Source organism: Pelodiscus sinensis, chromosome 12, assembly GCF_052426305.1.
Source record: "Pelodiscus sinensis isolate ZL-2025 chromosome 12, ASM5242630v1, whole genome shotgun sequence".
Taxonomy (NCBI): Eukaryota; Metazoa; Chordata; order Testudines; family Trionychidae; genus Pelodiscus; species Pelodiscus sinensis.
Window position 1 is genome coordinate 18222505 of NC_143063.1, and position 16044 is coordinate 18238548.

General features: G+C 40.2%; 1 protein-coding gene across 8 annotated transcripts in view; it reads right to left on the reverse strand.

Annotated features, from left to right (window-relative positions):
* The window catches only part of CHD9 (chromodomain helicase DNA binding protein 9), a 218864-nt gene that overhangs the window by 192125 nt on the left and 10695 nt on the right, over positions 1-16044 (reverse strand). For 6 of the 8 annotated variants that reach the window (XM_075940264.2, XM_075940261.2, XM_075940263.2 and 3 more), the window contains exons 3-4: positions 14049-14136; positions 5254-6843 (exon numbers count right to left, since the gene is read on the reverse strand). In XM_075940264.2, the coding sequence (XP_075796379.2) occupies positions 5254-6678 (1425 nt within the window). In that variant the 5' untranslated portion in view covers positions 6679-6843; positions 14049-14136. The remainder of the gene's footprint in view (positions 1-5253; positions 6844-14048; positions 14137-16044) is intronic. The other 2 variants (XM_075940269.2, XM_075940260.2) reach the window with 2 other exon arrangements.

Here is a 16044-nt window from a genome sequence, read left to right on the forward strand (position 1 = left end):
TTGCCAAAGGAGCACTTTATAAGTCCATAAGAAACAGTTTTCTTTACAAGTATTCAAACCATTAGTATAAAAGTTCTAAAACAAGTAACTGTTGTTTTTATGGATGTAAAGACCCATTTAATTGGTTAACCAGTTAAATAATGTAAGAGGGGGGTGGGAACTGGGCTGGGGTGGAATGCCCCCCTCCTGGCAAGGCAGGGGCTGCAGGGCTGGAGCAGTGATTTAAATTGTGATTTAAAGCAAAGGCTCTCTTTCCCCTCCCCCCATCTGAGCCCTTCCCATCCATGCTATAAACTCTCCATTGCTAATCTATATCCCAAAAACTTTCTTCCTAAATGTTAAAGCCATAACTAGCATTTGAGGACAGCAAGCAGAGCAGGTGCCTAAGGCCCATGCCAAAGGAGCCCCTGCAAAGGTACACTGCTTAGGCTTCAGCTCCAGGTGGAGGGTCTGAGGGCCCCAGGCTTCAGTCACAGAGTTGAGGTTCAGCTCTCTTCTCTTGGTCCCAGCGAGCCTAATTCTAGTACTGTTTGGCAAACTCCTTGAAACCTGCTTGTGACACCTCAGGCAGCCCTAGACCACTGGTTGAGAACCAGCAATTAAGAGCACTTCTTTTTAAGTCTGTTTGGTAGCCTATCTGAAAAAAAATTTGGTTTCTTCAATACCAGTTCCTAGTTGATTAATGTACACATTTACAAAAGCCATAGTCATTATTGACATCCTAACTAGATGTACATACATGAAGTTGAAACTAGAGGTGGCCTCTCTATAACTTAAAGGAATATTACCCTTAAGTAGCTATTAAATGCATTATTAAAAGGAACACAAGTCTACATGATTCTCAATATGGAATCGATACAGTCATTAAATCAAATTAAATGTTAATCATAACAAAACATGAATATTTATTGTTTGTATTACTATAGCTATTGCCACAATAGAAAACTGGTCATCTATTACAATCTTCTGATTTCCTTCAGTGAATGGGTAAATTAGATTGTCAGATTGATACAGAGAATTTTGAAAATTATATATAGTTGAACTCATACCTGACTACTTAATCATGACACTTGAAGCTAGACTAAAAATCTAATTTTTATAAACCATTGGAAGTTTTATAGAGAACATTTCTCTACATTAAAGAACATGAAGACTGCTAAACACTGTATTTTGTTCACTAGTTCATTCATTGTGGTCAAATGTTTCTTGATACACAGTAAATAGGCTGTGCATGGAGGAAGGTCACAGCTCTCAATATGGCAAAGGTCAGTGCCTTCTGTCTGGATGAGGGCAGAGGATGGACTTCACTTTCCAACTCTCCTCTATTCGATCCACATAATGCTTGTTTATTGCAAGCTCTATGTATCTGTCATGTCAACTGTTGTGATTTCAAGTTAAATGTTGTGGACCTACTTAATTAATACAGTCTACACAACTGTAACTATACAATCTACAAAATCATTAATATAGATAAAGCAAATAAAGAAATGTTATTTACTCCTTCACATGACTCAAGAACCATAGGTCACCAGATGCAATCAACAGGCAGCAGGTTTAAAACAAACTATAAGGAAGTACTTCTTTACCCAACAATCAACCAACTTGTGGAACTCATTGCCAGAGGATGTTGTAAAGGCCAAAACTATATGAGGTTCAAAGAAGAATTAGGTAAATTCATGACAGATCATCAATGACTATTTGACAAGATGGTCAGGAATGCAACCCCATTCTCTAAGTGTTCCTAGCTTTTGATTGTCAGAAGCTGAGAGTGGATAACACAGGTTGAATCGTCTGCCTTAGTCACAATCAGATGACAGGACGCTAGGACAGATGGACCATTGATCTGCCCTAGTATGGACATTCTAATGCAGTCAGCAAATAATTAAAGGATGGTAGTATCCTGAATGCTATTTAACATAGTTTTACAGAAAGAAAATATCAAAAAAAAAAATTTCTTTTTGAAGACCACAAGATTGCTTGATCAAGGTAACTGTACTAATGCTAACTTAGTAACATATGACATTCTGATAATATTCTATTATGCACATAATCAATGTAGCACATATTCAACAGATTAAGAACGTTAACTGAAAGTAACTATAAATGGGGAATCATCATCCAAAGAGACTGTTTCTATGAGTCTTGGAGGAATCTGTTCTCAGCTTTATACTAGTCAGTATCTTAAATATAAAATGTATGGTAAAATCTGCAGAAGATATAGAAGATGATACAGACTGCCCTGGGTTATTTAGTAAGGTGGCCTCATTGGAACAACACATATTTTATACATGCAAAGGCATGTGTTTAAAAAACAAAGAATATAGGTCACACTTGAACGACTAGATCCTGGAAAAACAGGAATTTTTAAAAGAAGTGTAGAGAGGCAGTCTAATCATAAAAGCAGTTAAAACCAGCGCTGCTAGAGGGCTGTCACAGGAGCCAATCAGAGGTGGTCTAGCGACAGCTAATCAGGGCCCAGATAGAATAAGAAAGGATCCTAGAGAAGAGGAGAATGCTCTTGCTCCTGCTCTGGAGGTCGAGGGACCTGACTGCATGCTAGCTGGGGTAACTTGGACAGAACAGTGCAAGAGGAAGGTAGGATGACTCAGGGGAGCTCAGGCCTGAATAAACTCCTGGCTGAGGCCCAGCTACAGGGGCTCAGGCAGATACTAGGGAGCCAGGGCAGGCAAAGGCAGCAGGTCCACACGTTCTGTCAATGAGTGGCCGCCATTTCAGACAAACTTGCCCCTGAGGCAGAGGCTAGATGACAACTGACAGCAGGTCATTGAGGAAAGGTGGGAATATAGGGTTAGAGACCCCTGGGAGGGAAGAAACCCAGTGAGTGGGATACCTCCCTCCAGCAGTACCCAGAGGCAAGGCCTCAGAGTGTGGGTGCGGGAGCACTGCTGCAGGGTGCTATCCTGAGAGGAGCCCAGAGCATGGAGCTATTGGGGCAGGGTAGTACCCGTAGAGAAGGATGTCACAGCCTGAGAGAGGTGTGGATCCTGAAACAAGGCAGTGCAGATCAGATAGGTAACAGCCGACAAGACATCAGCACAGAGCAGATTCCCCTAATGATCCGCAGGAGGCACCACAGCGGTGAGTTGCAACATGTTACAACAAGGGATCCTGGTAGGGGATCATAGCAGGTGACCAGCTGAATGTAAGTGCCTAGTGCAATGCTTTAGCTAAAAGGGCAAATGTGAGTCTTAAAGGAATAAGCAGGGGGATATCAAGTAGGATTAAGGAAGTGGTTACTTGTAAATATAGCATTAGTGAAACCACTACTGTAATTAAAAAGTACATTAAATTTTCCCAAAAAATGTTTAAAAAACAAGAATTCAGAAGAGAGCTACAAAATAATTTAAGGTCTAGAAAACATGCCTTACTTTGAGAGACTGAAGTTCAATCTACAGTATATTCAAGAGACGGTTCAGAGGTGACTTGTAAAATCCCATTCAAAGTATTAACTGTCCCACTGTGCCGCACTGCAGGTGGTGGGCTTGGCTGCTCCAGCAGGGATGGGATCTAGTTAACTGGTTACTCTGGTAAGCATTCTGGTAAGGCAAATGCTTACTGATAACTGGTTAAGCCTTTACATCCCCAGACTTGATCATGGTTTATGAGTACTGACAGGAGGAAAAGATTTCTGACAGTGCAAAGAAATGACTAAGAAGATTAAACAGTTTCAAGCTGAATCTTGTCCTAGACAAATTCAAACTAAAGTAAAGGGACTTAAAAAGTGATGAAAATTAACTTTTGGAACAATTTACATGGTGATACGGTGATTCTTAAAAAAGTATGGGATGGAGCTCAGACAGAACTTATAGAATTGATACAAAAGTTACAGGCCTACACCACAACCAGTATTATGGAAGAGTTCATATTCGATCATCACAATGCTCCCTTCTGATTTTAAATGGCTCACAAAGCTTTTAAGTTCACATCACTGAGTTTAGCAGGGTGTGGTGAGTGCATCCCTTTGGTAATGCAAGCCATAGGGTTGAGCTAACAGGACAGCATTGCGCTAATTTACATGAACTTCAGGTTTTATCCTGGTTTCCTATCTCAGAAGGGTAGCCCTTGTTCGTCTGTAACTGAAACAACTTAAACAAATGGTCCTGCAGCACCTTAGAGAATAACAAAAAATTTAGGTAGAATCATGAGCTTTTGTTGTGGCTTGCACCCACGAAAAGCTCACGATACTATCTACATTTTTTGTTAGTCTGTAAGGTGCTGCAGGACCAATTGTTGTTTTCTGGTTTCCTGTGTTTGTTTTCCTGGAGAGGATAACTTGAGAACTAGTAGATGTATGAAATCACAATATCAAAGAAGCTGATTAAAATCAAAGATGGACGTGATTTTTGCTCATTTTCATCAAACACCTATTCAACATTAGCACACCTGACAAACTGCTGGAAAATGAAGATCACTTTAAATAGACTTGACACAGCTACCCATTCAATTGAGCTAGAAAGTCTAAACCACTTCTCTTGAGTTCTCCACAGAGACCGTTGGCAACAAGAGGTAATAGGCAGGATTTAGCTTTTCTGGTTTACAAAGGTTAGGTAAAACAAGGAGTTCTCACACTTAGTTATTCAAGTTTTAATGAAGCAATTTTTTTCTATTCCCCTAAAATTCAACAAGCACTATAGCTTTCAGGACCGATTCTTATCTTTTTTACTGATTCTAACAGTAAAAAAGATACCCTGTGGGAAATAAGTACAACTCTGGCTACACTGCAGGCAGTCAAGTAACAAACAATCTGCACTATAAGAAAAACAGACCCTCTGACTCAGATCTATACTTTAATTAATCTTTTATAAAAGACTAAACTACATAATTACTTAAAATATATTTATACCTACTATACATAAGTGACAAATCCTTATTGCAGGAAAAATGAGATGTAGACTGTAACCCTTTGTTCCAGGAAAATACTGCAGGAGTATTTCTAAAACTCTCTCTATATTAACCATTTTGGTACCTTAGAAATCTAAATTATAGATATGTTTCCATTTAGATAGAGTACGAATTGTTAAGTGTTCAGTGTAACCACCAATATTTATAGTTAGGGTTTGACTTTTTAGGGAAATGAATTGCGTTTTTTTCTTCCACAGATAGAAGTTACTTATTCTTTAGTAACCAACAGATCAGAGATTTTAGAGTTACCTATGGACAAATAATGAGTACTGCATGATTAAGCTCACTGGAACAATTAATTTACACCCTGCCAAAAAAAGGGCTACATACCTGCCCTTCCAAGGCCATACGATTTCTGTCTTGTAGGTGCCGATTAGAAACTGAAGAATGCCAAAGGTGCATCTGACTTTGAGACTGAGTCGGAGCAATCTCAGAGGACTGTGTAATATGGTGTTCTAGGTCATGCTCTAACATGTGGCTTGAAGTGTCCTGAACAAATGCTGAATCATCAAATTGGGGTAGTAGGTCTTCCTGAAGAAGGTCCTCTGGATCAAGTCCTGTAAATGGTTCAGCTTGAGATTCAACTTGATGAAGTAAATTCTCATCTAAAGATGAAAAACCATTGCTTTCTATAGGATCACTGAAATGGCTTATCTGAGAAGCAGAACTAGCAGAGGCTGGAAAATTAATGTTCATGGGAGAGAGTTTTGAACTACTGAAACTGCCCTGAGGATGTGCTGAATGCAACATTTGGAAATTATTTGAATTCAATGTTGTGTTAGAATTCAAGAGGTGCTCGGTGGTTTCTTGCTTGTTCCCTGTTTGAGATGTAAAGGCATCACTTCCAGTATAATCAGACAAAGGATGTGTTTGCTGACTAGTAGAAAGAGCAGTAGAAGACTGTAGAAGGCTGGTAGGAGAAATGTGGTTATTAGAGTAAGAATATGGAGAAGAAAACTGCTGTGTACTATTAACAGAGCAAGGAGTCATAATTGGAGACTGTCCATCAAAGTTTCCTTCTTGATTCCCACAAAAATGTATTGAAGCACTGGCATTGTGAGAAAACTGTTGAACAGAGAGAGGCTGCTGTGAAGCTGATGGATTAGTAATTTGAGGTGGATGGGTAACACTAACTCTGTGTGGAGCAGATACAGTAACCTCCAGAAAGTTTTTTGGCTGACTCAGAGAGTCTTGCCCTGTGTTGATATTGTTTCTGCTTTGTTGCGACTGTAGAGAGGCACGTTGATGCTGCTGTTCATTGGCCTGAAATAAGGCAAAGTCATGGTGTGCTACAAAACTTTTATTTTGCTGCATAGACTGAGAATGTCCTTGGTGAAAAGGAGACCCATTTTGATTCGAAATAGTTGTGGTAGTTTGATGACCCCACATAGGACTACCATCAGCCACGTCAGGAAACATTCCATTGGACTGGTTTTGTGGATGGATTGGTGAGCAATTATATTGAGTGTGTGGTGACAAAACACTGTCAGCTGGACTGTTGAAAGACTGATTTACTTGAAGTTTCAGTGAATCATACTGATTTAACTGCTCAAATTCACTCATCTTTTGCTGTGTTTGAGTATCTTGCACATGATTCAATGAGTCTATGTGCAAAGGCTCAAATTCTGCACCTAAGTTTAATTCATCAACAAGCGAAACCGGTCCTGGTTGTACAAAGGCATCATCCGACAAACCTTCCAACGTCTCGCTAAAAAGGTTGGCATCATCAAAAAAATCCATCATAGGATCAGTCATCTTGATACGTCCACACTGCTTTGTTTGTGAACTCCAAATGGAGTCAATTTAGTCTCTCTGCAGCAAGCAGCAACAGATTATTTCCAGTGGTCACCACCTTATCCAATGCATGTCAACATCCATTAGTGCTTCTGGAGAAACGTATGCCTTAACTATAAAAACATCCTAGGGAAGAAAGAATAAGAGCAATGACTTTAAACTTACTTTTCTAGAGTTTTGCTTTACTAAGTTTTTAGTTCCTCCTCCCCGACATTAATTTGTCAATTTTACTCTATGTTTAGATAGAAGTGAATAGTTACTCATTTTGACTTTTAAACCCTGTCAAATTCTAATAATTGTGTCCCACAAACAAATAACTGTTCACTTATTTCTTTTCCAATGTTATATTTTATACAGTTACAGAATAAGTAATTAGTATTACATGTAATGATTCTGTATATTCTAGACCAAACAAAATCCGAGAAGAGAAAGGAAACATGTCATCAAAATTAAGTAAAACTAAGTTCAATCTACTTGCTCCCTTTAAACTGAATGAGTGCTTGGTTATTTTAATGAAAAACTTAATTATTCAATATTTCTGTCATGATTTTCAGTCTAGTTAACCTGTCAATTACCATTACAAATTAATAAAATGACTAAATCACATACTGCTTATAAATGCCGTGCTTTCACAATGGCAGCCAGGAAATATCTAATGTATTTTATCAATATTTTTACATCTTTATAATACAATCAACTGTAAGTCAAATTTTTAGAAGAATATGCATGCATAATATGAACTTATACATGCAAATTGTGTGTGGAGCAATTGTGAAAACTATCCCTTTATATATAAGTAAGAGATGGGTAAATGGCAATTATTCGTCAGCTAAACTGAAAAAAGTTACAGAAACATTATATTTAGATTAATTTTATTTAAATCCACTTCACCAAGACATAGTAGAATCCACAAAAGGCATAACTATTGAACTTTTACTTCAAAACTTTTCTTCTCATGAGCTCAAACTCCTACTGCAGCCAATAAATACAGCAGGCAATCAATGACAAGATCAAACTCAAAGAAAATCTTGGGGAGAGAATATATATATGGTAAAGACAAAAGAACAAATCGTCAAGCTTTTGGACAGAATTGGCTAGAAATGCATTGGTAAATGATCTATTCACAAGGTGCCTGAAATACAACATACCCATATTTCTGATCAACACAACATCCAACATGCAAGCTCAAATGTAAATATGCTCTATTTCAGGTTGGACTTTCCTGGTCTGGCACTCCTGGGAGTTGAGCCATCCAGAACAAGGGATTTTGCTGGGAGATCAGTGCTCCACTGCTGGCCACTAGCCCCATTGCTGTGCTTCCCTCCAGGCAATGGGGCTCCCTGCAACCAGGGTGGCCCAGCTACCACCGGCCTCATTCCCATTGGGACTCCCAGGCCACCACCGGACTCCTGCTGGCTTCCTCCCCTGGCCGTCAGGGCTCTTTGCTAAGAGAGCCCAGGATTTGAGAAGTTCTATTTTTGAGAGAGAGAGAGAGAGAGAGAGAGAGAGAGATATCTCTCTCTCTCTCTCTCTCTCTCTCTCTCTCTCTCTCTCTCTCTCTCTCTCTCTCTCTCTCTCTCTCTCTCTCTCTCTCTCTCTCTCTCTCTCTCTCTCTCTCTCTCTCTCTCTCTCTCTCTCTCTCTCTCTCTCTCTCTCTCTCTCTCTCTCTCTCTCTCTCTCTCTCTCTCTCTCTCTCTCTCTCTCTCTCTCTCTCTCTCTCTCTCTCTCTCTCTCTCTCTCTCTCTCTCTCTCTCTCTCTCTCTCTCAAAATCTTCAAGAATGAAGAAATCTCTTGAAAATATGCATTAGTCTTCTAACAGTCTTTTCCCTCCTTGTACACAAAAAAAACCCATTAAACATTCCAATGGAAGGAAAAATTCTAACTCTTGAAACCCACCTTTGCTAACACCTGTCCATTCTCGCCCCAAAGTGCTCTCCTCTAGAGACTGACTCCCTCGACATGACTGCTCCACAGAAAGTGTTGTGGTCATCCTAGGGACAACCTCAAACATTGAAAATAATTTTCTCTTTCTGGATAGACCCCTATGTTGTGGGTAGGTAAGGAAGTCTGAACAGGGTTCAATACCAAATATGCTTTGTGTGCCATATGTTAAAATATATAAGCAACAGGATGTAAAGTGGTGGCTAATGAGTCATAAAAGGCTTCTTCCTGATGCATTCCAAACTGTATGTGTATCTTATTATTTAAAGTCAGCTTATTTAAACTTCCAGCCAAGTTGCTATAAACATTTTTCAATATTTGCAATCATAAATTGGTCACTGCTCTGCTCTTATGCTGGTTAATAGGTCAGACTTATCCATTTGATAGGATTAAAAGACAATTCTGATTTTGCCGCCAATATCAAACAGTTCCCTTTTAATGACAAGTAGCCAACAACTGGAGACAGATCAAAACATATTTTGGAATTTTCTTTTTAAATAGTTTTACATTGTATAATCATGAAACCTAATTCAGTTCCCATTAAAAGTGGAAGGACTACTATTGACTTTTGCAGTATATGGGTTGGGCTCCCTTTAAACTTTCACACTACACCACAATTTCTCAGCATTTTGTCAATATTAAGACACCTTTAGTAATTTAAAAGATAATTCCAACAGAACCTCAATTTACAAATGACCACTTGTACAAACTATTCCCCAGCTATTGCAGAGATAGGAGAGAAATCACACATTCTAAGTCATGCTGATGATGACAAGTCGATATCCCTTCACATTGTGATGCCTTCAATACACATCAGAAATTATATGCAGTGGCTTGAAGGATAAGAGGAACACCATTCTGCAAATTATGCATCATACACATTATAAGTAAAGTGTTCAAAGTTATGAATTCTTCAACCCACAATTAATTTGTAAATAAGGATTTCTACAGATACATGGACCTTACACATCTGAGGTAGCTGAGTATTTCTAGTGGTCTACTTCTTTAGGCAATGCCAACACCAACAAACCCTAATATTGCATTTTCCCAAATAAAAAAAATGTGCAAGGAAGCAGGATCAGATTATCTTCAGAAAATAATTTCAGTGGAAAAGGAAAATAAAAAGGTGGGACTAACTAAAAGCCCCAAAAGACTAGAATATAGTCTCCTCTTTACCATTCTAAAGAATCTTGCTTTGGAAGAAAAGGAAATATACTTTCCTTTACCATATTTCACATCAGTTATGCTAACAGAAAAATATAGCACACACTTCAGTATTCTAAAGTGAAACATAATTAAGGTTGACATTTCTCTTATTCGTTTGTGATAAGCAAAATGTGTAATAAACAGCATATTTTTAAAAAGCATTGCTAATACCTATTTGTCTTTTAAATGCTGCATCATTGAAAATGTTTTAAATTATGAACACCATAGACACTACACTTGATCTTAGCCTTCAATCGCTTCTCAGACTATTGAAGGCTAAGATCAAGTGTAGTCTGTGGGGTTTCCAAACACTATCTAGCGCAAGATGCTAAATTCCCCTTCAAAAGACAGAGGACGGGACGGAGAAGGGAAGTCAATTATTTATAGACAGTCATACAGATTAGAGTGAAAATATAAAATTTTGTAAGTATTACTTATACACATACAATATGTATGTACTTCCACATCTCTCAAACCACCAACTTTTATGGATGAGTAGGCACAAACTGCCTCCTGAATCGCACAGATACTTGACAGAGTTCTGATGGTCTCCACCCACGCCAATTTTTTATCTACCTGAACGTTTAATTACTATGATGCCAAGATCACACAGAGCATGATGGAAAAAGGATATACCAGGATATTTATACCAGTGGTGCTGAGTGAAAATAAAGGCCATAGTTCCCTCTAAGTAGCACGGCAGCACAGCTCCTGCAGCTGCTCAGTGAGCCCTGCCCCACCAAGGGTTCAGGTCTCACGAGGGAAAGGAAGGAGGACATGAGCACTTCTCCCTCAGCAATAGCCGCTCCCTGCTGAGGACAGAGCAGCGAGTCTTTCCCAGCCAGGAGGGACACTCCTCTGGCAGCCTTGGGGGACAGTGTGGATGAAAAGGAGAGTGTTCCTATCTCAGAGCATCTGATCCCACAGACAGCCAGAAACTTTTTATAACTTTGGAGACAATTTCATCCTCCCCAGACATCTTGCTGTCTGACCCTGATGGTGGAGGAGAACACTTCTAGTGAGTTCACATTTTTAATCATTCTATTAGGGATGTCAGATATCGGTTATTTACTTATTTTAGTATTACGTATGATCCGTGGCAGCCATTATACCTACACATTGCAGGACTCCCTGAAATAGTTTTTTGAAGTGTTTAGAGACAGAGCAATAATCCTCCCTGCACATCTCCATAAAGCTCTCACAGAGGTACTCTCACAGAAGGGCACCTTTCCATGCCAAGACAGCAGTAAGTTGTCTAGCATAATTGCAAAGCACTAATCATTGCTGTATAAGGTCCAGGTTTCTGATCACACTATATCAGCAAAGACTGATACCATGCATGGCCACCTGGATGAAGCAATTTAACTGATGCCACAACAGTATACCTCTATTTGCCTATCCCCAGCAAAGCATGGCTTGAGCCCTTACTCTTCTGCCACACCTAGACCTCCCTTCCCACTTACAGGCTTCTGTGGGAAGGGAAAGTTGCACTCACGGCAAATAGGGGGGGCCAAATATAATGTCACTGTGTGAAACCCTGTCCTGTTTCCATGCCACCATGTCCCCCCTTTGCAAACACAGACACTTGCTTAGCTGAGAGAGCTGTTATTTGCAAGCACTGTGTCACACATGCTTTCAAAACAGAAACAAAAGAGCAAGCCTCGACTAGCCCCTTACCATGCCTGCCAGCAACCTAAGTCCAATTGCATCCTTAAGATCTCTGTGGTATACCTGCTACATAGTGGGTGCTTAAAAGCATAACTGTGGCCTTGTACATAACACATCACTATTGTTTGGACAGGCCTTCCTTTATGCTAAGAGTTTGGTTCTATGTTTCACAATGCATCTCCTGTAAAGTCTGGCCTTCACTTGTGGTTATAGCAGGAGAAACAGCCAGCCTGCTGCACGCTCCCATGGGTCTGGCTCCTCCAGCTGTTTGGCTATCACAGATTTGAAGATGAAAACATAATAGGGATGACATTTTCAATGAGAACATGCAACGTGCCCACTTGGACATAGTGCAGTTAAGTTAACGGAGGAAAACACTGGTGCAGGAGATGCAAGCAGAGCACAATTACAGAAAAATGAGCCAGGAACTCATAGTGAAGACTGTAGCCAGACACAAACCCCATCTTGTTTTTCCACAAACCCCATCTTGTTTCCTCCCCACCCCAGAGAGCAAGAGAAAGGCAGTCAGCCTTTGATGCCCTGGGAACACAGGTGTGCTGCCTGTCCCTGACTCTACCATAAACAGAAACCAGACAGTAAATGGGCTAGCTGATGACCCGGGGCCTCCCGTCGCCCTGATGGCTAGTACCAGTAATTGACACGCCTGCACTGTCCCAGGAGAGGAATCTTCACCCATCACATACCAGAGGTGCCCATTGTCTGCATTTTCCCAGGTGTAAATTATGCTTTGCACCCTTCGTGGGAAACTTGGCATTCAAAGCCATTTTTCCTAATTGGCCACTTGAAACCAGGAAGAAGCCTACATGACCCAAGGGGTATAAAAGAGGTTCAGCAGCCCACCCCATTTGAGCTCCAATCATCTATACCTGCTGGCAGGTATTGATTGTCTCCCGAGGTCTGTGGGACGCCCAACTTCGCCCTACTTCTTCCCGAGGGATTGAGAGAAAGACGCTGGCCACGCCAAGTCTGGAACGCAGGGGTGAGAATATATACCTGCTATGTGTCTATTTTGCATGCATTTAATAAGAGCTCAGAGAACCAAAAAGGTTTCATGGTACCTGTAAGTGACTTATTAGTGTAATTTCTGTCCTGTCCTTTGTAGTGTCTGTGTTATCTGTAACACAGTAGTAGCATTTAACAACTAAGTTTACCCTGTAACAATAAAATAGTAACTGTTTAAGCTTTAACCTGACTCCTTCAGTTGCTGTAACAGAACCAAGCACAATTTAAAAGAACTTCAGCTGGTCATAAGGGACTTACTGCCCTGACCGTCGGCTGACAGACTCAGAAGAACATCTTGAGGGTTTTGATGGTGCTGACGACACGCATGGTAGATTGACAGGAAGCCAGAGTCACAGATACACAGGCATGCCTTCTGGCCTATGACTACCTACATTCCCTCCTCACCAAGTTTTATAGCCTCCTCTTCCAAGGGCCCTAGAATGCTGTGGGAGTGGGCAGGGGTGGAGAAAGGAGAGTGGAAAAGTAGGGGGAAAATCAAGGGCAGCCTCACACTCAACCCCCAAGGATGTGTCCCAGAACAAAAGGCTATGATTCTCTCATGTGTGTGATTACAATCCTCCTCTTCAACAATATGCTGCTTTCCTTCCTCCCTCCACCTAATTCCATGATGAAATCCTTTTCTGTCCCTACTTCTTTATGTTCCCTAAATAAAAATACTGTTGAGAACTCATGCATCTTTATTGCTTGTGTTGCTGGGGGGCGGAGGGGAGGGAGAAGGGGGGGGGCAGAAGGAATTCGGGTTTCCAGGCAAACACACTTAATGAAGGAGATACCTTAAGAGCAACACGCATGACAGTCAGTCATGTCACTGTCTGGCCATTCACAAAGCTGTTTTTCAAAGACTCTCTGATTTGAGTGCCACTCAACATGCCTTCCTTATTGCCCTTGTATCTGGTTTCTCATAATTAGTGGCTAGGTGCTATGCCTTCGACCCACACCCTGGCATAAAATTTCTCCCCTTAGTTTCACAGATACTATGGAGCACACAGCAGCTTGCCACGACAACAGAAATTGTTGCTTCCACTGTGGTCTACCCTAGGCAAAAAACTGAAATGTTCCCTTTAAACATTCAAAAGCACATTCTACCACTGAAAATGCAGACTGCTTTCCCAGAGTAAAAATGGGTCTATTTTACACTAAAAAAATACTCATAGATCTTTTGAATTTAAACATAAATACAATCACTTGGTTCCTCTAGCTCTAAAAGACCCCCATAGAGATGGGATGGTCAAGTAAAAACACCGATACTTAAGAGATTATTCTGTTGACTAATATAGGCACATTCTAGGAAAACAGGTTAAAAATTACAACAACATAATATAAACTCTTACATGATGCCATGGTGTAAAACTTTCGGATTAGCAAAGAATCCTAACAATAAGTTGCTGAAAGTGAAATCTTCCTGTTTTTTTTCCCCCATTCTGTAAAGTAGTGGCTAAAATGACTAGTCAAAAATCACAAGAATCCTTACCTATGAATTAAGGGTGCATATCCTTTGTGAAGCATTAAGTAACTCAGGGTGAGGCTTATCCCAAAACAGGTCACTCATCATTAAGATCCTGAAAGTAAAGCACAGTGACAAAAGCCAAATCACACCCACACTTCAAGGTCATATCTTAACATCTGCTAATTCAAATATTGAGTAAATTCTATCACACTGATCACTTGGGAATCATTAGACTCTATATCAGGGGTGGCCAATCCATTAAACAAAAAGAGCTGAAACTGCAGCGGAAAAAAATGCAAAGAGAATTGTTGAGAATTGTTGAGAAAAAAAATGGATGGTGCCCCTTTAAAAACCACGTGTTAGGCTTTTTGGCCACATCAGGCTCTTGCCGGCACCATTTTGCCATGCTGGACAGCTCCCCTGCACCCAGTAAGCACAGGGAGCCAGGGGCCATTTGTAGGGATTCATGGGGCAGCTTCACAAGCCACACTTTCAGGGGTGAACTGCCACAAGTGGCTCGCAAGCCTTGGGTTGGCCACCCCTGCTCTACATGTATTCATAAATAAGGAAGATTTTTAAAGCAAGTTTGCAAATTTCTATTTGTTCACTTATCTTAGGTAAGTGAAGGGTTTTTTAATGACTGGAAAAGGACATAATGAAAGGGAGAAAGATAGCTGTAATAGATATGTAAACAGATTTGTGTGCCGGATTTTTAAAATTTTTAAGGATTATTTTTAAAGTTTTGAATATAATTTTCAAGAATGAATAAAACTTGTTCTTAAAAGGTTGAGATTTAAACTTGCTAATGCTTATATGGTAAACTATTTAGGTGATAGCAAAAGTGTTGCTGTGGTAACACACCAGAGCTTAAAAGATGTACTTGCCAATATCAAATAATATTGCTGAATGGGGGTTAGTGCACTTACTCAACAGACCTGCTCCAATCCCCCACTGAATATATTGGGAAATGGAGCCCACAGAGCCTACAAGAGGCACCAAGTATGCAAAAAGACTATGGTGAGCACAGGGGTGTGAGGAGAAATAAGTTTCTGGGTCCCCTGCAATAGAGAACACACAATGAAGCATACTATCCCCCTTTCCCCAATACTAAACAGGAAGGGAAAAAAGGGGGAAATAAGCTTATATTCTATATGCTTTTAGGGCATGTCTGCACTGCAGGGCAAAATCAAATTAGGATACATAACTTCAGCTACATCAACTGCATAGCTGAAGTCAAAATGGCTTAATTCGGCTTTTGGTGTGGTCTACATAGCCAGAAGTCGAAGGAAGAACCCTCTTCCTTCAACTTCCCTTACTCCTCGTGAAACAAGGATTACATGAGTCAGAGAAAGAAGTCCTCCATTATTAAATAACGGCTGTGTAGACGGCATTATGTTATTTCGAAATAATGTCACATATCCCAAAATAACACTGCTGTGTAGACGTACTCTTACAGATCAATTTCTCCATATAAAACATGATACTTTCCCTAAGGTAGCAGCCTTATATTTAGTTTCTCTGGAGAGCCATTATTAACATGCACACACAAATTTACTAGTAGCACTTAAAAGACTAACAAAACATGTAGATCATATCATGAGCTTCCGTGGGTACAACCCACTTCTTCAGATTACTGGAGTATTGTAAGTTCAGATCCAAGAATAAATTAGAGAAGGTGAGGGGCGGGACAAAGAGGGGGGAAAGAAAAAAAAAGTAGTGAATTAGATGTTCAGGTTCAAGTTATCAGCCTCTTGTAACTTGAACATCTAATTCACTACTTTTTTCCCCCTCTCTTCCCTCCTTGCCCAACCCCCTCACCTTCCTTATTTATTCTTGGATCTGGACTTACAATACTCCAGTCATCTGAAGAAGTGGATTGTACCCACTAAAAAGCTCATGATACCACCTAACCATGTTTTGTTATTCTTTAAGGTGCTGCTAGATTATTTGTTGTTTTTTAAGTTTTTCAGACTTAAAGAGTTACAGACTAACTCGGCTACCCCTCTGAAGCTTTCAAATT